We start from the raw sequence: 23,198 nt of genomic DNA, 5'->3' as shown, positions 1-23,198 counted from the left end.
ACAGTAGCTGGATGAGAAATATTACTGCCACAATGCTGGAAATGTTTCTGAAAAGCTTATCTTTGGGCTGCCAGTCAGACTCCTATGTCTGACTACACTTCCACCCATGTGGACCAATGGATGCACACAGGACGGATGGAGACGCGACAACCTAGCTGGCACCATGTGAGACCCCGCTGAGCCTCCTAAGGGTGCTAACAGCCTGCGCTCGACCCCTGATTAACAGGAGGTGGGACCACCTCAGGGACAGCCCTGAGCTCCAGAGAAACTTTGTAGGCTGGCTAACAGGTACCCAGAAGGATTGGCCTGTCAACTACAGACTGAAGTCTGTGAATTCTCAAGCAGAGAGAGCTTTAAAAATACTCCAAGCACTAAATTACCCGAAAAGGGAACAAAATTACATTGAATTAAAATAATAAAATGGGGAGAGCAGAACAAACACTCCTACAGGCATGCATACAGAAGGAAATAACTGAAGGTAGAGCTAGAGAGCACAATGAAGTATAACTGAGACAGAGTGAAAAATCCAGAGTGGATTCCTTCTGCAGCAGCATGCGGCTATAGGGAAATAATAATAATAATAACTTTATTCTTGTATACCGCATTACCGTGGAAGTTCTATGCGGTTAACAGAAGAAGAGACTGTACAATTACAATTAACCCTACTATCTAGAACATCTCACCTATTGCACTGGAAATAATGAAGATTCCCAGTCTGCACCAAATATTACACTAGTGATGTCACAGGAACAGTTCAGAATTTCTACTTCTATCTGCTGATAGGGAGACACATCCCATTTATCTGGATTATTCAATAGGGTACTATAGAGCTACAATGTCATGTTTTGTTGTTATGCGTTCTTTATATGATTAAATTTTTGTTTACCACTTTTTGTTTTGTACCACTTTTTTCTCAATAAAATAGATAATGGAACATGGCATTAAGACAGGAACCTTGCAGAAGCACTCAATATGGTTCTTCTGGTTAAGAGATGCTACTGTCCTTCATGCAAAAACTGCATAACCTAGAAACTGCCGATAGAAAGAGAAATCTGTGCTTGATATACTTGCCTAAACTAGATAAAATATCGCCTGCAGAAATGTTTAAAAAATATTCACGAGAGACTTTAGAACACTCTGGATCTTGGTGGTAAGGAATTTTTATACTTTCCCAGGAAGTAGATGTTTTTGATTTCCTCAGACACTTTTGACCAACCAGCATTCCTTGAGTTCAAGATACTCCTGCAGCACTTGCAACAAACTCTGCTTTGAAATCTGACTGGGTTCTGTATCTCTTTTTCTGTTTAGACACAGATAGCAAAGTAAGCGCTTTCTAACACAAAACAGAAAAAGAACCAAGGGAAGAATATGTACCAACCATGTTAATCTTCTTTCTAGGAGATAGAACATCAGTCTTGAATCATTGGGTTTATGCACATTCACCCTGTTTCCTGTTTCCAATAATGGCCATCCCAGGTCCCAAGTACCTAACTAGATCCCAAGTAGTAAAACAGATTTTATGCTGCTTATCCTAGGAATAAGCAGTGGATTTCCACAAGTCATTTCAATAATAGACTTCTCTTTTAGGAATTATCCAAACCCTTTTAAAATTCTGCTAAGCTGATTTCACCAAACTCTCCGGCAAGGAATTCCAGAGTTTAATTACACATTGTGTGAAGAAATATTTTCTTCGGTTTGTTTTGAATCTACTTAGTAGCTTCATCGCATGCCCCTAGCATTTGGAAAGAGTAAACAAGAAATCCACATCTATCTTTCCACTTCACTCTATATTTTATAGACCTCTTAACATATCACCATGAGCTGTCTCTTCACCAAGCTGAAAAGCCTAGCTGCTTTAGTCTTTCCTCATAGAGATGTCATCCCATCCCTTTCATCATTTTCGTCACCCTTTTCTGTACCTTTTCTGATTCCGCTATATCTTTGAGATCTGGCAATCAATATTGCACATAGTAATTAAGGAGCGGTCGTACCAGAGAATGATACAAGGGCATTATAACATTTTCATTACTAGCAGTATAGAATCCTCCAATAAACAAACACTCCTTTCCTGATAATTCCTAACATTCGATTTGCTTTCTTAGCTGACGCCGCACACTGAGCTGATGGTTTCAATGTATCCTCAACAACGACACTTAGATCTTTTTTCTGGGCAGTGACTCCTAACGTGGAACCCTGCATCATGCAACTGTAAATACTCATATAGCATAGTTACTCACCTGTAGTGGGTGTTCTTCAAGGATAGCAGGCAGATAATTTCACAAGTGGCGATGTCATCTCTGGAGCTTGGCACAGAGAGGTACCAAAGTGTACCATCTCTTTAAAACTTCAGCACAGTCTGTCTTCTCACCCAACATCAGTGCATGGGATCCTCAGTTTCATCCAAAAGCTAAGAAGTGAGCTAGGGGAGGTGGGAGGATTGTGAGAATATCTGCCTGCTGTCCTTGGAAAACATCTGCTACAGATGAGTAACTGAGGTTTAAATATAACTGTCATGAGGCTGGTGAAATCCCAGAGGATGGAGGGAAGATGACTTCTACAGAGAATAAATTTTTTAAGAACTGCTTGACTAAACTGACTGTTCTGGAATGGTAATCTAAGCAATGAGAAGTAAATGTGTGGACAAAGGACCAAGTGGCTGCTTTACATGTATCTTGAATGGGAGTGGAGTGCAAACGAGCAGAAGTGGCCATAGTTCGCACTTTATGAGATGTGACATGGCCAACCAGTCTCAGCCCAGCTCGAGAATATGCAAAAGATATAGTTCATTAGCCATCATGGAGAGTTTGTTAAGTAACTGGATCTCCAAGTCTGTTAGGCTCAAAGGAGACAAACAGTTGACTGGTAGTCCTATGTGGCTGTGCAATGCTAGAGCTTATTTACAGTCTAGGGCAGTGGTTCCCAACCCTGTCCTGGAGGACCACCAGGCCAATCGGGTTTTCAGGCTAGCCCTAATAAATATGCAAGAGAGAGATTTGCATATAATAGAAATGACAGGCATACAAATCTGCTCCATGTATATTCATTAGGACTATCCTGAAACCCTGATTGGCCTGGTGGTCCTCCAGGTCAGGGTTGGGGACCACTGGTCTAGGGTATATAACGAGGATTCTCCATGATGAGTATGTGGTTTTGGAAAGAAAACAGGTAAAACAATGGATTGATTGAGGTGAAATCCCATAACCACCTTTAGTAGAAAGTTTGGATGAGTACATAAAATTACCCTATTATGATAGAATCTGGTATAGAGTGGATCTGAGACTAGCACTTGCAGTTCGCTGACTTGAAGTGCTGAGTTAAGTGTAATCAGGAAAATAATTTTCCAAGTGAGGTATTTGAGTGAAGCAGATAATAGTGGTTCAATGGGAGACCTCATGAGTTGAGAGATGGAGATTTGATTGATGGCTTGGTGTAATAAAGTCCTTTCATGAATTTGGATACCAACGGATGAACTGAGATGGGTTTGTTATGGAAATGTGTATGGAAAAGTAAGGGAAGAGTGTGGCGCAGTGGTTAAAGCTACAGCCTCAGCACCCTGAGGTTGTGGGTTCAAACCCACGCTGCTCCTTGTGACCCTGGGCAAGTCACTTAATCCCCCCATTGACCCAGGTACATTAGATAGATTGTGAGCCCACCGGGACAGACAGGGAAAAATGCTCACGTACCTGAATAAACTCATGTAAACCGTTCTGAGCTCTCCTGGGAGAACGGAATAGAAAATTGAATAAATAATAATAAAAATAATACTAATGGCACTGAGATGTATCCGGACTGATAAAGTCTGAAGTCCTGTATTGGAGAGATAAAGTAGATATTCCAATATAGATGGTAAAGAACAAGTGTATGGATCTAGTGAATAAGGATTACACCAGAGTGAAATGAGTCCATTTAAAGTTATAACAGCGCCTAATAGAAGGTTTCCTTGATACCTCAATTATTTGTAAAACTGAAGAGAAGAGTGAAGAGATATCTACCTTTGGGAAGACAGATACCAGGCTGAATGCACTCATGAGCAAAGATTGGGGTGCAGGAGAGAACCTCTATTCTGTTACTGGAGTTGGAAATATCTGAAGAGTGATATATTTCTTCCTGCTGATCTGTAAGAGCAGTGGAAACCAGGTTTGACAATGCCTGTGTAGTGCAATGAGAATCATGGAAGCATCTCTAGGCAAAAGATTGAGCAGAGGTTTCCCTATTAGTATTAGCGGAGGAACACAAAGGAAATGGTCCTTCCATTTAAGAAGGAAAGCATCCAATTCCAGATAGTTGGATATGTATAGTCTGGAACAGTAAAGAGGTAGTTTGTGATTGTTAGGGGAAGCAGAGATCTACTTCTGGGATTCCCCAGAGATTGAAGATTTGATGTACAATCTGAAAAAAATTTTGTCTCCGTTTTTTACATTTTTAGTCATTTGTTCTTCTGCCTGTGCTTTCGCCAGACATATCTCTCTCCTGGCTTCTTTCAGTTTCACCCTGTAGTCCTTTCTTCATTCCTCTTCTTGGATTTTTTTATATTTCATGAACGCCAACTCTTTTGCCTTTATTTTCTCCGCCACTAGTTTAGAGAACCATATCGGCTTCCTTTTTCTCTTGTTTTTATTGATTTTCTTCACATAAAGGTTCTTAGCCATTTTTATCACTCCTTTCAGCTTAGACCACTGTCTTTCCACTTCTCTTATGGCCTCCCATCCTAACAGCTCTTTCTTCAGGTACTCTCCCATTGCATTAAAGTCCGTACGTTTGAAATCTAGGACTTTAAGTAACGTGCGGCCACTTTCCACTTTAGCCGTTATATCAAACCAAACCGTTTGATGATCGCTACTTCCCAGGTGAGCACCCACTCGAACATTAGAGATACTATCTCCATTTGTGAGGACCAAATCCAATATCGCTTTTTCCCTTGTGGATTCTGCCATCATTTGTCTGAGCAGAGCCTCTTGAAAGGCATCCACAATCTCCCTTCTTCTTTCCGATTCCACAGACGGAACATTCCAGTCCGCATCCGGCAGGTTGAAATCTCCCAACAGCAGAACCTCCTCTTTCCTTCCAAACTTTTGGATATCCACAATCAAATCCTTATCAATTTTCCTTCCTCCCTCCCTGCCGCTCTGATGAAGCCTGCCTACCCTCCGCCGATTCATCCTCCACTGGCCTGGGTCTGCCGCCATTGCGCTGCCACTCAGAGAAGGTAAGGGAAGGGCCAGCTGGCCCTTTCCTTACCTTCTTTGAGTGGCGGCAGCGGCCCCGGGCCAGAGGAGGAGGAATGGGCGAAGTGTACGCAGGCTTCATCAGAGCGGCAGGGAGGGAGGAAGGCAAATTGATAAGGATTTGATTGTGGATATCCAAAAGTTTGGAAGGAAAGAGGAGGTTCTGCTGTTGGGAGATTTCAATCTGTCGGATGCAGACTGGAATGTTCCGTCTGTGGAATCGGAAAGAAGAAGGGCAAGTTACTCAATTAATTTTTTGTCAGTTTATTTTTTTGATAGACATTAATTCAGCCACTTTAATGTTATTTAATTTACAATGAAATTCTTAAATACTAAAGAAACTATATGTGATTGAGAGTATTTATTAATGAATTTTATTTTGTTTACCTAATTATTAATATAGAAACACAGAATATGATGGCAGAAAAGGGCCAACGGCCCAACAAGTCTGCCCACTCAAGAACCCTCCCTCCCAACTAGTCTGCCTACTCAAGAACCCTTCTTCCCTGGATTATCTGTCATTTGAGCATAACTCTGTAGTACTCCCACCTGTTTGTCCCATCAACTCTTGAAGTCGAGCATGCTACTGGCCTCAACCACCTGGCGGGGAAGATCATTGAGTATGAATTAGGAGATAATTATGTATTAGGAGATATTTATCATGATATGTTAATAGAGAATGTTAAATTAGATTGATTTTTTAGATGGTTATGTACAGTATTTGTAATGATTATAATGTAATATATGTTAATGTATTATGTGTTTGACCATACATTGATTTAGTAGAAGTTTTTAACACAGTCCATATTGTATGCTATAATATATTTTTGTATTATGCAGAGCTCCTTTATGAACCCTTGAGAAAGCCCTTTTGGGCAAAACGGGGCCCGTCGGGGCATGTTAGGAGAAAAAAAAGGATAAGTAAAAAAGAAATATATGCTGTTTAGTCTTTGTTTTTGAAAATGATAGAAAGTAATACAGCAGTAAGCAAATAAGCTACATTTTGGAAGGAGGCAATTAAGATGAACCAAAGCTGCACATTTATGAATTTTGTATGCAAGTATAGCTTTGAATGCCTTTTTGCCATCCTGCACTTGAACCCGAACCAGTGAGGCGTACGGTTACTGTGGTTGTTTCTAGTTTGCCTCACTCCTTCATCTTCTCCATCCTTCTAGTGTTTACCAAGTTACTCAATCCTCCATTGCCCCAGGTACATTAGATACATTATGAGCCCACCAGGAAAGGACAGGACAGAGGAAAATGCTTGAGTACCTGAATGTAAACCACTTAGGCTATAAGTGGTATACAAATACTTAAATAAAAAAAAAAATAAGTCCCTATTTAAAGAACACTGTCCTAAGCAGCTGCCTCAAAGAGGAAGAACAAAGGCAAATCTGAAGCCTGTTAATAATTCTAATATTCTTTAATCATTCTCCAAATCACTTCTTGCCCAATATCTAAGTTTTGACTTAAGCAATGCATTAGCAGCTATACTACTAACTAACTGGCACCAGACGGAATAACATATGGCAATACTATGATTAACCAATTTCAAACAACCTGTAGAAAAATGACCCTTCTCTACAGTAAAGGTGTGAACCAACATATGTACCTTTCCCAGACAGTCGCCGTGGTTGTGTCCCAATGCAGATGCTCCGACTGTCATCCTCATCGTCTGGAGGTCGGCTAAGATCATCCCAGGCACATTTAGCACTCACCCCACTCAGATTCGAGCCATCTGTCTCAATTCCTTTATCCACTCTCTCCTGCTTGGGAAGATATAAAAAAAATAAATAAATAAACAAACACAACTCAGAATAAAGTGAGCTTTTAAACATTACAGTTATATTGAGCTTGTTTTTCCTATATATTAGATTTTACACATGTACTTAATATACATCTATAATCCAAAAGAGTAGCAAAAGATCTGAGAATGACATTAGAAGCTTCCCAAAGTCCTTTACTCTTGGTGGAATTCTGCATGACTGTGCAATGCAGAATTTGCACAGAATTCCTTTTTCCCTGTGCAGAATCTCGACCGTGTCAGCATCTTCAGGTCGTGGTATCTGCAGCAATTCCTACATGCTGCCTGCCACTAACCCGGAAGTCTGTCTGCGGCAAAGGGGAGGCTTCTAGGTCAGTGGCAGGCATCATGTGAGAGTTGCTGCTGATACTGTGACCTGAAGAAGCAAGACTTAGAGTACAGAAAGATGTTGGCACAGGGGGAGGAGAGGAAGACGTGCATGGTGCAGGGAGAGGATAAAATTGCATATAATGGAGGGGAAGAAGGGAGAAATTGTGAATGGAGGGGGATAGAGAGATTGACATAGGGCAGTAGTAGGCAAACTCATTAGTCAAAAGAGCCAAAGATCAGCAGTACAACGATTAAGATTTATTTTGAGAGCCATACCCCGTGCCCACTTGTGCTACAACGGCTATGTCAACCCGAATGACACCCTGTTCGCCCGCACATAGTCGAAATCGATTCATGGCAGAGCCTAGAGAATGACACGGGGGAAAAAATTTGTCTCAGTCCCTGCCCCATCCCTGCGAGCTCAGTCCCCATCCCCGCAAACCATCTGATCCCATCCACACAAGCCTCAAATAGTTTATACTGAACTTATTATATTAAAGTATAAAAAAACCCAATATTCTGTACAATTGTCAATTTATAAAACAGCGTCTTCTCCCCACTCTCTCTTCCCCATTTCCCTTCAGCCTCCTCAGCCCACTTTCTCTCCACTTCCCTTCAGCGCATGCACATAAAAACAAGCAATTTTATATCATTTTCATTCTATTCATTCGTAAAAATTAAAGTCTAAATAATGCAAGTCACATAACAAAACATGATTTTACAAAAATAACTCCCTGCACAGTCAATCACTCATATAATTACTCATCTGCTTCTCTAACTCATCTCCCCATACATACACTGGGAAGAAAAAATAATATCATCTGTGTATATTCGATATTCGACTCCTTGTGATTGAAACAGCTGACCTGCGGATGGTCAGACTGGACGAGCCATTTGGCTTTTATCTGCTGCCACGTCTCTAATTTGTAAGGAAGTGATGTTTCAGAAACACACTAATCTGTGCCATTAGGGGGCACTGCTAGGTTAAACCATGCCAACAGAACAAACCAAACTGCTATCCTCAGCTACGGACAACACATACCAGTGTGAATGCCATGTTAGTCTACAATGTTAGTCAAATAAAAAAGATATCTTGTTTGTTTTTTCTTTTTTTTTTTTTTTCCAATTCTTTATTCGTTTTTCCATCTTCCATCAAGTATACAATATTACATAAACTGAATCATACACATCACTTGAAATTCTTTCTAATATCATATATGTATATCTTGTTTGTTTGGTTAGTATATAGAAAAAACAAACAAACAATGAACATATAAAACTGCTTTCTATTTAGAATTTTTGAGACCTTTTTCTTGTTTTAAACAGATATGCCTGGGACATTTCTATTTTTAATTGTCCATACAACAGTGCCCTAGAGAAGTCAGTAAAGTTTATACAAAGGAATGACATGTTTATTAACTAGACATACTTGCAGATGTGGATCAATTTCAAATATGGTCTCGCCTCTTCGCATATCAGTTATCAACCAGGGGCCTCCAGCTCTGTGGCAAAAAACAAAACAAAAATAAAAACCTGTAAAAGACAAGATAAACTCCTGAAAGATTCCAGTAGAGCAGGCCCTCTTTAGCAAACTGGTGGTTAAAGGATGGAAAAAAAAAAAATCCAACGACGTTTGGATTTGCTTTGGCAGTGTTTTCATATTAAAATGGAGAAAGAGGACAGAACAGATTTCTGAAGGAATAGTAGTAATCTTGCTAAAGAGATGGCTGTTTTGCCTTCATTTAGAAATGTACTAAGTTATTCCTACTATGTCAATCACTTAGGGCTCCTTTTACTAAGCTGCGTTCGGGCTTTAAGGCGCAGAATATCACGCACTACACCTTAACGCCAGCATTGAGCTGGCGCTCGTTCTAGCCGCATAGCGTGCGGTAATTTCCTGCGTGCACTAAAAACGCTAGCGCACCTTAGTAAAAAGGAACCCTTAGTGTTTACTCAGCTTTTCCCAATTATTCTCAGTGCATTCAAATCCTTAAATGTTGCTGAAATCCACAAGTACAAGGAAGAAAACTATGACGACTCCTTTGTTTATTAGAACCTAAATACCAACGCAGTCGAAACCTTTCAAAGATTGAATACTATAGCCCTAAAAGGAAGTGGCAATTTAAAAATAAGACTGGCTTACAATTATTAAAGCAGAAAGCACATGAATTGTGCTAAAAAATCTCATACTCACACTGGCACACTTCTAAGCAAGTCCAATATTCCTTGACCATTCCATTGCTGTGCCGCATGGAGCTCCTCGGTACATACTCCAATGATCTAAACAAATAGAAAAAGCTTGAACTCTGCCTCCTTCTCAGGAAGCTATTCCTGCCCCCTCAATTTGTACAAATGCAATCCAGTAGTGCTGTAATGACAGACATAACCGAAGGAGGGAAACTGGGAAAAATCCCCGACATTACAACTGTTCTGCTCTGTGACAAACATTATCAATTAACATTATAACATTCAAGAAACTGTTCAACCCAGATACAAAAACGTGTGCAACCAGCACTAATCTAATATACAAGAGCTCATAGCTACTAGCACTAGCATATCATGCTATCAGAGACTTACACCAGACTTTATGTTCTTGAGTGTTTTCTTTTTTTTATATATATATCCTCTCATTTCACTGAGAGAGAGAGAGAGAGAGAGAATTCTCCAAATTGGACCACTCTCGAAAGTGCCAGTTTGCCTTTCTCCCTTGGATGAGGCTTTGATTAACCAATCATCCAAATATGGGTGGCACCTGGATCCCTATCTTGTGAAGGTGAGCAACTACTACCACCATCACCACCTTGGTAAAGTGTGAGGTGCTGCTGTGATGCCAAAAGGGAGCACTGAGAACTGGAAATGCTGCACCAGCACATGTCTTAGCCACTCGCAGGGACCCTCCTGCTGACTCCATGGTGGTGAACAGATAAAAGTGAATCGATTCTTTGAACTTTCAAAAACTGCAAAGACAAAGGGGTCCTCCAAGTTACATACCTTTACAATGAATAGAACAACAAGCACTGTTACTTACCTGGAACAGGTGTTATCCAGGGAGAGCAGGCAGATAGTCTCACATGTAGATGGCATTATCCATGGAACCCATGGACCATCTAAAGTGAACTGTCACTTTAAGAAATTAAAAGACTGTCCGTACCCCGCATGCATGTGTGCCTTTCTACCCACTGCCTGCTCGTGGGACCATCAGTTCAGTAATAAAGCTAAGAAGTCAAGAAGGGGAGGTGGGCGGGTTGTGAGACTATCTGCCTGATGTCGCTGAATAACACCCTGTTCAAGGTAAGTAACTGTGCTTTATTCGAGAACAAGCAGGCAGCATATTTTCATATGTGGAGACTCTCCAGCTAACAAATAGGATTGGAGGGAAATTGGCTCCTAATTGGAGAAATTTTGGAGAACTTTCTGGCCAAATTGACTATCCTTTCCGGAAAGATTTTCCAAATAGTACTGGGTCATGAATGCATGAACTGAGGACCAGGTGGCTGCTTTACAGATGTCCTCAATAGGAGCAAAGCGTAGATGGGCTATTGACATCACCATTGCTTGCACCTTATGTGAGGTAACACAACTCTCAGACCAGTCCGAGCATAGCAGAATGAGATACAGTCCGTAATCCATGTGGAAATTGTTCTCTTGGTTACAGGGGTTCCCAGCTTGTTTGGGTCAAATGACAGAAACAGCTGAGCAGAAGTTCTGTGAGGCTTGGTTTTATCCAAGTAGCAAACTAAAGCATGTTTGCAATAAACTGTATGAAGCGCTTCCTCACTGGGATGAGCATGTGGCTTTGGAAAAAATACCAGAAGATTGATGGACTGGTTAAGATGAAACTCCGAAACAACTTTGGGGAAGAATTCGAAAAGCCACCTTGTCAGGATAAAATGTAGTATGAGGTGGGTCTGCTGCTAGCACCTGGAGTTCACTGATTCAGTGTACTGATGCAAAAGCAATGAGGAAGACCACTTTCCAAGTGAGGTGTTTGAGAGATAAAGTGGACAGTGGTTCAAATGGAGGCTTCATGATATGTGTAAAGCACCACTTTAAGGCCCCAAGCAGCTGGAGGAGGTTTCACAGGCAGCTTGATATTGTAAAGACCTTCCATGAATCTAGGAATCAGAGGATGCACTGCTAAGGGCTTGTTGTCTAGTGGTGTGTGAAAAATATTTACAGCTTTAAGATGAACTCTCACTGAATTAGTTTTTAGTCCAGAATTAGAGAGGTGGAGGAGAATCTTGTATGGATGGAAGAGGATAGGTCACTGGATCCAGAGATTTGACACTACACCACAATGAAAAGCGAGTCCACTTGAAGCTTCCTAGATGCTTCACTGATATGCTTTCACTGTCTACACCAGTGTCAGCTATCTACTGGTTGGGAGAGAGATACCATGCTGTGAAAGCTAAAGAACTTAGATTGGGATGCAGTAGAGAGCCTCATTTTGTGTCAGCAGTGTTGGAAAGATTTGCAGAGTGATTGGTTCCTGTTTGCTCATTTGCAGGAGGAGAGAGAACCAAGGTTCACGTGGCCACCGAGGTGCTATGAGTATAATGGTGACTGGTGGTTTCTGGTGAAGCTTGAGTAGTGTTTTCCTGATTGGAGGAAAAGCAAAGAAACCTGCCACACCAGTCGAGCAGAAAAGCATCTGTTTCTAGGTGAGTGGGAGTGTGGAGCCTGGAGTAGAAAAGAGGAAGTTTGTGATTGTAGGGGGAAGCAAATAGGTCTACCTTTGGCCTGAAAAAATCTAACCACATCACCCCATACTTCAAAAAACTTCATTGGCTACCGATCGAGGCCAGAATTATCTTCAAATTTTGTTCCCTATGTTACAAGGCACTATTCGGCACCTCACCCACCTCCTGAGACATTTTGTCCTACAGGACAAACCCCGCCTCTCTCGTAGACCATTAATATTTTCATTCCCAAATCCCAAGGGATGCCAATTCAAAAGATTCCTTGATAGGACATTATGCTTCCACGCAGGTATCTGGAACAATACCCTAAGTGACCTTCTCCTGAATTCTCTGTCATACCATTCTTTCAGAAAAGCACTGAAAACCCACTAATTCAACAAATTTGCTTGAACTTCCAAACTTCCAAGTCCTGGCTAGCTCCACCTCTAACACGCTCCCTCATCCTACTACCTTTGTATCTCGCTTCTCATCTGCTTATTTATTCCCACTCTAAACTAATATTGTTATCTCTCTGTACATCTGTACTCACTATATACCTGTACTTGTATCTGTACCTGTAATCACACTGTACACTTCCATTATTGTATAACGTCTTGAACTGAAAAGGTATTAAAAGATATAAATAAAGCTATTATTATTATTATTACCTCTGGGATCTCACAAGTCACAAAGATCTGTCGCAAGACTGAGGTATTGAGAAACCATGTAGAATTCTGCTTTAATTGTCAGCCAATACATTCTTTTTCCCTGCTAGATATACTGCTTTCAGGAAAATGTTGCAAGCAATGGTCCATGACCAGATCTGGATGGCCTCTTGGCAGAGGCAGTAAGATCCTGTTCTATCCTATTTGTTTACGTATTAAATGGCTAACTGGTTGTCTGTTCGAACCAGTGCTACTTATTGAGGAGACAATCTTGGAATGTGGACAGGGCACTGAGAATTGCGTGTAGCTCCAGAAGATTAATGTGAAGACATGTCTCTGGAGAACTTCAAGAACCCTGAGTTTGGAGGCCATCTAAATGAGCTTCCCATCTTAACATGGAAGCATCTGTTGTCAGAATCTTTTGATGAGGTGGTACTTGAAACAGGAGACCTCCGGAGAGATTGGTTGGAGACATCCACCATAGAAATGAATCTCCGAGCTGCGAGCACCGACAAGTGCTGGGACAGTAGACCAGTTGCTGGAGACCAATGGGAGAATAATGCCCATTGAGGATGCCTTAGGTGAAGACAAGTAAATGGGACATATACTGTGGAGGTCATGTGGCCTAGGAGATGCAGCATGTGACATGTCATCAAGTGGCAATGAGAAGATATTTCCTGGCAGAGCTGAAATAGTGTGGAGAGTCTCTGTCTGGTTTGTGTTCAGCAGATTTCCAATAAACTCCAAAGTCTGAGTAGGCTCTAGGTGGGATTTGGGATAATTGACTGCATAATCCAGGAGTTCAAGAAGTTGAATGGTTGCATGTAAAATCTGCTGAGCTTGTTGTGGTGTGGAGGCTTTGATCAACTAGTTCTCCAAGTAAGGAAAAACAGAAACTGTATGAATGAAGTATCGCTGCCACTACCACATTAAACTTCATCTGCCACTTGGACGCCCAGGCTTCCAATTTCCTAAGGTCTGCCTGCAATTTTTCACAATCTGCATGCGTTTTAACAAATTTAATCACCTGACTCATTGTTCCAATTTCCAGATCATTTATAATAAGTTAAATAGCACCAGTCCCAGTACAGACCCCTGCGGCACTCCACTGTTTACTCTCCTCCACTGAGAAAAATGAGTGCCGCAAGTTGCAAAGACAGGGATATAACCAGTAGAAGAAAGCGTTGATGCCCCTGTGCAAGTCACTGGTTTGTAATAACAAGTTTAGTTTTAGAGGCTGTATCTCACTAAGTATGTAAAAAGACTTGAAGCAGTTCGGAGAAAAGCAATGAAAAGGGTATGGGGTATACGCCACAAGATGAACGAGAAGAGACTTATCGACCTGAAGATGTATTCCATGGAGGAAAGGAGAGAGACAGGAGTGATATAATAATAATAATAATAACAGCTTATATACCGCAATACCGTGAAGTTCTATGCGGTTTACAGAAGATTAAGCAAAGGTACAAATTGATTGACTTTAAGAGGGGAGGAAGAAAGAGGGTTAATAGGACAGGAAATCCATTTTTGAGGAGAGAGTGATCCATAGAACAAGTTAATCGCTTTAGAGGGGAGAGAGAAGAGATGATCATTGGCATCAACGAGTTAACAATAGTTTCACATCAGTATGCTGCTTTTAAAATTCTTGCAATCCCTTCAAAGCAGCATACTGATGTGAAACTATTGTTAACTCATTGATGCCAATATTCTATCTATTGTAGCTCACTGACAATGGTCAGCCCATCTCTTTTGTAAACCGTATGAACCGAAAGGCTTTTGTGGTATATAAATAAAAATGTTATGTTATGAGTCTACTGTATCTTGTTGGACAGACTAGATGGACCAGACAGGTCTTTTATCTGCCATCATCTACTATGTCACTATTAAGAAATGAAGAAAATGTGGCTGAAGGATACAGAAATAGTCCCTATTGTTTTGGGTGTCACAGAACTCATTAAAAAGAATTTCCAAGCACACCAGGATAAACTGTCTATACATGCAACATCTTATGAACGCCAGAAGAAAACTGTTTGGCACAATGCAAATACTACAGCGAGCATTAGCAGTAAGTTTGAGAGACTGATATCATACTCCACTACTCACTACTGTCATAGAATGTGCAAAAAATAACCTGTTTGGAGACACTGCCTAGAATGCTCACCCAAAATGTTTCAGAGGTAGTAGTAACCTGCTGTACTGCTCACCTATAGGCTCCTACAACCCCTACAATGGGGCAATGGTAGCTCAACAGCATCAGTAGCACCTTTGAAGCTGCTCTGCTTCTTTGACAACTTTGCAGACAGCACTGCCCTCTGAAAATATTAAAAAGAACATAAGAATAGCCTTAATGGGTCAGACTAATGGTCCATTAAGCCCAGTAGCCTGTTCTCACAGTGACCAATCCAAGTCACTTGTACCTGGCCAAAACCCAAGGTGTATAAAATTCCATGCTACCAATCCAGGGCAAGCAGTGGCTTCCCCCGTGTCTTTTCCTCCAGGATCTTGTCCAAACCTTTCTTAAAACCAGCTACGCTATCCGCTCTTACCACATCCTCTGGCAACATGTTACTATTGTTTTTAAAAGTATTTCCCTGTAACTTCATCGAGTGTCCCCCTAGTCTTTGTAATTTTTGACGGAGTGAAAAATCGATCCACTTGTACCCGTTCTACTCCACTCAGGATTTTGTAGACTTCAATCATATTTCCCCTCAGCTGTCTCTTTTCCAAGCTGAAGAGCCCTAACCGTTTTAGTCTTTCCTCATACGAGAAGAGTTCCATCCCCTTTACCATCTTGGTCGCTCTTCTTTGAAGCTTTTCTAGTGCAACTATATCTTTCTTGAGATAAGGAGACCAGAATTGAACGCAATACTCCAGATGACCAATCCTCAGCAGCCAAGTCCAAAGACTCTACCTCAAAGACTACCTCAGGACAACAATTCTTATATTGCATCGTAGAGAATTGGGCATATTTAATTCTGTTGCACCAGTCCAACCTGCACCATCTGTTGGCAAAGAGAAATACTGAGCTATTCTAGGCTGTGCCATTCCTTGTGGCAGTGGTGTCACCAGAATATGCAAATTTTAATGAATTTTAATCGCTTTTTCCCTTGTGGGTTCTGCCATCATTTGTCTGAGCAGAGCCTCTTGAAAGGCTGGACTGATCCAGTGAGATAAGGAAGATGTATTCTCTTCGCTTTTCAAAAAGCAGTATCCCCAAATGAGGTAGAGACAAAAAAGGGGTAAAAAATGAATTAGTGTGATGTAATTAATAAAAATTTTAAACTGTACCAAACCCCTGCTGGGTCTTCCACATCTGAATCATTTGAAGAAGACTGGCTTGCAGGTTAGGCTGCCTGCAGGGATTGCCTAGTGTTCTCTATCACTGTCTGAGCATAAAAGAGGAATTTAGAAATGAAAATGTAATAAAGAGAAAAAAGAATAATGCCCATTTTGTTCTTGTATTAATAGTTCTTTTTTTTTTAAGATTGGTTATACTTTTTAATTTGAATTTCTATTTTACTTTTCTTTTTTCATGATTCCTTTATGTTACAGCTATTTTGTTAACTGAGTTGAGCTTCTTTTAGGCGATGACCCAGTATACAAATCCAAGTTTTAGATTAGATTAGACATAACTAAAAACAGTGATTGACAGCACTAATGCTCATATCTTACTGTTATTCTGTCTGCCAAGCAAGAAGACCTATATACAGAAGATAATGATGAGCATTTTCTTTATTATTTTTATACTTTTCATAAAAGAACAATAAACAAATTTAGAGATTATGAGATGCTGAGGTATTTTCAAAAGTTGCTTTAGATTGTAAGCCACCCAGGAGGTTTTTACCCTTGGTGTGGGATAGTAAGACATGAATAAACTTAGAAAGTGGATAGTTACAAATTCCAGAGCTGACTTTACCTGAAGGAATGTAACTATCCCAAAAGGGGTCTGTACTGGCTGCATCTGTGGATCTTCTGTCAGAAGCATATGCTGAATTCTTGATTCGCTGTTATCCAAAGGGCTGTGCCACGATACGTGATCACCGCTGCAGAATGTGTTTTCTGTGGAAGAAGGAAAAAAAAATAATATGTAGTTGAGTGGACAGTGCCCTAGCTTCTAAGACTAGAAATTCTGAAAACTGCAGCTGCCTGGTTCTAGATCTCATCTCTGTTTCCACAGAACAGCTTTGTTACTGGGCTGAAAACTGACTGCTCTTGGCCTTAAAGAAATAAGACATTGTGATACCAGATGGTATAAATCACGTTGGTTTAATCAATGCATGAACATGTCCCAATGTGAAATGCTGCATTTTAGACTGACAGCATTGGGAAAACAAGCAACAGAAATGTGTGTCTTACATCAGATGGATGATTCTTGTGCTTGTTTAATTTCTCTTGAGGATTACAACAGTGATGACAAGTAGAAATCCCTGTACCAATAATTGCAAATACTTGTACTGAGACATGCTGCTTCAAGTTCTGAATTTCCTTTGGCACCAAGCCAAAAAAATATATCAGTCAACCCTATATTGAAATGAAAACCGATGACCCTATTTACTAAATAGAGAAAAACCTTTAGTAAACAGACCCTTCAGGCTAAAATGTTCAAGATACTTTGAAATGCTGAATAGTGAATAACAGTTAGTATAATACCTTCCTTCTGTCAACTAAAATTTATGGTTAAACTGTTCTTGAAATATTTCACAACATGCCCTCATGATAGCTCTGAAACAAATATGCTACAAGAACATTTCTCTGTGGATCTGATTTGACCTAAATGGTTTATAGATGCCAAAATAACATAACACTATCAAATCCAATTAGACAGCATTCTATGTAGGTTAATAACTGAGAGATACAGGGTGACTCAGAAAATGTCCATAAACAGAGAGCTCTTACCTGGAAATTACTATTTGCTAGGTATGCTTCTGAAATCCTGCACAGCACAGAGTTACTACCAATATGTTTACAGAAAACGCTCTCAGCATATTTCCCATCATTTAGAGATAAACCTGTTGCTTGTTGCCTACTTGTGGGGGCTAAAGATTTTTGTTTGTTTGTTTCAAACATTCTTTAGTTAACTACTTTGAAAACTCTATACAAAGTCAAAGAAAAGGGGTGGAAAATATTCAAAAAAACACATTAGGTGCTAATTAAAGTTTTGAAGCCAAGCAATTTTTTCTATTTCCTTGTCAGTTTATTTTTCTAATTATATTTTGTCTTTTTTTCTTTATGTTTCCTTTGCTTTTTTCCTGCCACCATCCCTATCATCCCTTCCTTACAGGCCCTCTCTCCCACCCCTAGTTCTAGCACTTACCCTTCACCCACTCCCTTCAGGTATATTGCACAGGGCCTATCAACACAGGCTCCAAACTGTGGTGTCTCGGCATGGGGGCCTAGCAGTAGCAGCAGAGGCTTCTCTTCTGTGACCTAGTGGAAGTGGTTGCTTCGCTTGAGCCTTATCTCCAATATCAGGAGCAGTTTCGCTGGCTGGGTAGACGACATCTGGAGTAACCACCAAATTTTAAGTGTGCCTCTCTTTTTGTTTTGTGGGGTTTTCATTTATACTTATAAACTATATGTACTTTATTTAAACCAAAAATTTCATAAATCCAAAAGAATAATTGGCCTTTCCAGCAGAGGTCCCCACAGCTTAACTATTGCCCAAGCACACAAGACATATTGCTCATTCCTGAAACATAGCTGATCAAACTTTTTGTTTTTATTTTTAAGGCTCTTAAATTCAAGTCTTTCAAAACTTGCTGATAATATTTTAATCAGAGCATCTGTATAATTAAATAAAGGCCATGGAGAAAAGTTGAAGGAACTGAAATTAACCTATTCTGTGCCTAACTAAGCAAAACACATTTTCAATGAGGGATTACTATTACAAAGGCCTTCTCCCACGATGAAAATGTTTTTATTTGTATGGCACCATTATGCTTAATATAAAGTTACTTCAGTAACTTTAGCACTGTCCATTTCAAAACAGTTAAAATGTAGCTTTAAGCACAGAGAGGTAAAATTATTTGCTCAAGGCTACAGGGAGAGGGGGTGAAGAAAGAACTTAAAAAAAATATCTATCCACTAATACTACAATGTAAAGGTTTCAGTGAAAAAATAAGGAATGCTCTCAACTACTAAAGGTAACTAAGAACTGGGAATAGATATCAATGAAAGCACTGTTAGCTAATATAGAAAGGGCGTGAAGGACGTGGAAGGTGGGAGAAATGCTTAGGAACTTGGAACAGGGAAAATGCAGCTTACTGATCACTTCTCGGGGGGCTGTATATTTTTGACGAGGGAGGAAGCACACAGGGATTGGTGAAGACAAGGGAAAAGAATACAGGAAGGGGAGGATAGGAAAATAGAAAAAAGAAAAGATAAATGGGATGGAACTCCTCTCATATGTGGAAAGGCTGTCCTGGGAGTGAGCTTAGTTAGTTGCTTGACAATGGAAAACCAAATACAATGGAAGCTCGGTTTGCGAGTAACCCGGTTTGCGAATGTTTTGCAAGATGAGCAAAACACTCCCGCAAACCTTAACTCGCAAAACGATCACTGTCCCACTAAACGAGCACCCCCCACCTCCGATCGAACCGGCATCGCACCCCCCCGCCTGTGAACGCCTCCCTGTGAGAACTGCTTCGCACCCCCGTGCTGGAAGCTGCATCCACTAGAGAATGACACGGTGACAAAATTCATCACCGTTCCCGTCCCCGCGGATAATAATCCCATGTCATTTTTTTTGTGTCTATTTCAACTTCGGTCCTTCTACACCAGCATTCTTCAAAGCAAAGCTTGCGAGTCAGTGGTTGTGCCCAATTATACTCTGATTCTTCCCTCTCTCCTTAAAGAATGACATGAAAATGGTTTCCCGCGGTTATCCGCGGGGACGGGAACGATGATGAATTTTGTCACCGTGTCATTCTCTAGCATCCACCCGCCCACCCAAACAAGCTCCAGTACTTACCCCATCTGCTGCGTGCCAGTGACATTTAAGGAAAGATCCCACCTCTTGCCAGGGCTGGGCCTTGAGCATCTGTGCATGCTCAAGGCCTTCTGGCTCTCGTTCTCTCTGAGAGGGTTGGTGCCCAAAGATACTTATAAGGCACTGAAGTCTTTGAGATACGGTCCTGAAAAGCACATATAAGGCACTGATAGACTTGAGATAAGCACATACTGAAGTGTTTTGTTTGTTGTCTTTTTTTTTTTTTTGTAGTACAAGACAAACGGAAAAGGTAATGCAGCACTGACAATATAGGACATATGTTTGGAGCCAAGTCCTCTAGGCCAGTGTTTTTCAACCGCTGTTCCGCGGCACACTAGTGTGCCGCGAGATGTTGCCTGGTGTGCCGCAGGGCCGCCGGGCCCGGAGCTTACAGGGGGCCCGAGGCAGGGGCGCCAGTAGCTCGCCAAGGCAAAGTGAGTCGATCACCCAGGACTCACTTTGTCTTGGCGATCTAATCCACAGTTCTTCAACCGCCGGTCCGCAGGAAATTTTTGCCGGTCCGCGCAGGACCGGCAAGATTGACTCATTTGAACTTCCTGCCGGTCTGCGCAGGACCGGCAAGATCAGCATCGGAAGCGTGCGCTGGGCCGGAGAGATCTTGGGGAGCCTCCGACAGTGGCTTTCTCCCCTCTCTGCAGCTCTCCTTTACTTCCCAGCGCAGCGATTCACGAAGGCAGCCTCGGGGCTTTTGCTGAGTCGCGGCTGCCTCTGATGATGCAACTTCCTCTTTCCTCAGAGGCGGCGCGACCCAACAAAGGACCCGAGGCTGCCTTCGTGAATCGCTGCGCTGGGAAGTAAGAAGAGCTGCTGGGAGGGGAGAAAACCACTATCAGTCTGGGAAGCTGCTGGGCAGGGGAAAAAAGGGACAGCTGCTACTGGAGAGGGAGAAGGAGAAGGAGAGATGCATCTGGGAGGGGAGGAGGGAAAGGAATCTGGGAAGCTGCTGGGCCAGGAAAAAAAAGGACAGCTGCTACTGGAGAGGGAGAAGAAGGAGAGATGCTTCTGGGAGGGGAGGAGGGAAAGGAATCTGGGAAGCTGCTGGGCCAGGAAAAAAAAGGGACAGCTGCTACTGGAGAGGGAGAAGGAGAAGGAGAGATGCATCTGGGAGGGGAGGAGGGAAAGGAATCTGGGAAGCTGCTGGGCCAGGAAAAAAAAGGACAGCTGCTACTGGAGAGGGAGACGGAGAGATGCTGCTGGGAGGGGAGGAAGGGAAGAGAGTTACTGCTGGACAGGAGGCTGGGAGAAAGAAAGAAAGGGGGCAGGCAGGGAAACAGAAGGAAAGAAGAGAAACAGAAAAAAAGAAAGAAAGGTCAGGGAGAGAGGAAGAAAAAGTTGGGGGAGGGAATGAGGTGTGGAGGAGAGAAAGCATACAGGCTGATAGAAGGGAAGAAAGATTGGATGCACAGTCAGAAGAAGAAAGTGCAACCAGAAATCACCAGCCTGGCTGGGCGGAACTTCCTCTCCGATTGCAGAATTGACGTCAGGGAGAGCATGCGTCGGCTTTGGGGCCTGTTATCCATTGGTGGGTCCTGTTCCCCGATGGCAGCGGCAGTGGCTTGGGGAACGGCAGGGAGAAAGAAAGAAAGGGGGCAGGCAGGGAAACAGAAGGAAAGAAGAGAAACAGAAAAAAAGAAAGAAAGGTCAGGGAGAGAGGAAGAAAAAGTTGGGGGAGGGAATGAGGTGTGGAGGAGAGAAAGCATACAGGCTGATAGAAGGGAAGAAAGATTGGATGCACAGTCAGAAGAAGAAAGTGCAACCAGAAATCACCAGACAAGGTAGGAAAAATGATTTTATTTTAAATTTAGCAAAGTGGAGGCAGTATTACCACAGTTTTCAAAGGAATTTGCCCAAATAACTTAATAGTTAACTGGGTAAATTCCCAGAGATGAAAACTTCCCTTCACTTACTATGCACAGTTCTGAATTTATATCTGCTGTCTATATTTTACAATATGGTCACCTTTTACTAAACCGCAATAGTGGTTTTTAGCGCAGGGAGCCTATGAGCGTCAAGAGCAGTGCTGGGCATTCAGCGCAGCTCCCTGCGCTAAAAACTGCTATTGTGGTTTAATAAAAAGGATGGAGGGTATATTTGTCTATTTTTGTATGCTATAAAAACCAAATACAGAGAGAGACTGAGAGCTGTTGACGAAGAGGTATGTGTGTGTCTTTCTTCCATTCCAGCCAGAATATCAGCTTTGTGTTCAGCCAAACAGGCCCAGGTTTCGCACTGAATAAAGTATTTTATAATTTTTATTTCATAATAAAGTAATTATAAAATACTTTCTTTGTGTTTATTTGATTCCTATTCAAGAGAATTACTTTATATATAGTCAATATAGGCAGAGAGTTAAATTTTTTAACATTTTCTAATGGTGGTGTGCCTCGTGATTTTTTTCATGAAACAAGTGTGCCTTTGCCCAAAAAAGGTTGAAAAACACTGCTCTAGGCAACAACCGAAGGTAAACTGTGTCCACATGAAGTGGTAGGATCACCGTGTGGAGAGTTGTGCATAGGAAGTTATGGTGGTTGACACTGGAACAGAGAGGTGGAAGTTATTACACATGGAGAACCAGGAACAGGGCTGTAAAGTGCCGATACTGTAGACTGGTAGGCAGAAGGGATCTTTCACGCTGAGTTAAGACAATTGAAATGTTTGAAGAGGAATTGGTTCCTTGGCATTGAACTAGTAAAGGTCATCATGGGTGCCTTGGTTACTGTGGAGCCATGAGAATCATGGTGGTAGGAGTCTGCTGAAATGTGAATAAGGCTTTCCTTATCTTAGGGATTGAAGGGAACGCATGTAGGAACTGGGTTGTCCAGGCTGGAAGAAATTCAATGGAATCCAAATGATGATGAGAGTGTAGACTGGAACAGAAGTGCTAATAATAATAATTTTATTCTTATATACCGCCAAAGCCATGGAAGTTCAAGGCGGTTTACAACAAGAAGCATTGGACAATCAGCGAAGAGGTCACAATCAAGTTCGTTGTGATTGTTGGCAGAGAGGAAGAGACTTCATTGTGGAGATCTCCAAGTCAAGTAGAGTTGATGGAATAGAGATGAAGTAAGTAACCACTCATGAGGTTGAAGGAGTCTGATGCAAATGACTGTTAGAGCATTCAATTTCCCTGTTAGGTTTGAAGAAGAAAACCGTATTGCCTCGTGTTAGGGAAATAAAATTCCTAGATGTTATAAATGACTGCTTCTTGGAGCAACTGGTCTGGGAACCAACAAGAGGGGGAACTATTTTAGATTTGGTCCTTAGTGGAATGCAAGGCATAGTAGAGGAGTTAACTGTTTTGGGTCCGCTTGGAAACAGTGATCATAACATGATCAAATTTGAGCTGATACCTGGAGTGACATCGCAAAAGAAATCTGCTGAAGAGGCAATTAATTTTCAAAAGTGAGACTATGATAAAATGAGGAAAATGGTTAAAAAGAAGCTAAAAGGATCAATTGCAAAGGTTAGGACTGTAAATCAGAC

The 23,198-nt window shown here is 41.5% G+C and overlaps 1 protein-coding gene across 5 annotated transcripts in view; it reads right to left on the bottom strand.

Annotated features, from left to right (window-relative positions):
* SUFU (SUFU negative regulator of hedgehog signaling) overlaps window positions 1-23,198 on the bottom strand; it is a 244,438-nt gene that overhangs the window by 144,344 nt on the left and 76,896 nt on the right. For 4 of the 5 annotated variants that reach the window (XR_004539049.1, XM_033940100.1, XM_033940102.1 and 1 more), the window contains exons 4-7: window positions 16,620-16,762; window positions 9,554-9,639; window positions 8,789-8,861; window positions 6,838-6,994 (exon numbers count right to left, since the gene is read on the bottom strand). Coding sequence is in view for 4 of the 5 variants with exons in the window: in XM_033940100.1 (XP_033795991.1) it covers window positions 6,838-6,994; window positions 8,789-8,861; window positions 9,554-9,639; window positions 16,620-16,762 (459 nt within the window). In the remaining variant the exon portion in view is untranslated. The remainder of the gene's footprint in view (window positions 1-6,837; window positions 6,995-8,788; window positions 8,862-9,553; window positions 9,640-16,619; window positions 16,763-23,198) is intronic. The other variant, XM_033940101.1, reaches the window with a different exon arrangement.

Source organism: Geotrypetes seraphini, chromosome 4 (assembly GCF_902459505.1).
Source record: "Geotrypetes seraphini chromosome 4, aGeoSer1.1, whole genome shotgun sequence".
Taxonomy (NCBI): Eukaryota; Metazoa; Chordata; class Amphibia; order Gymnophiona; family Dermophiidae; genus Geotrypetes; species Geotrypetes seraphini.
Note: the sequence above shows the minus strand (reverse complement) of the source record. Positions and strands in the feature narration are given on the sequence as shown.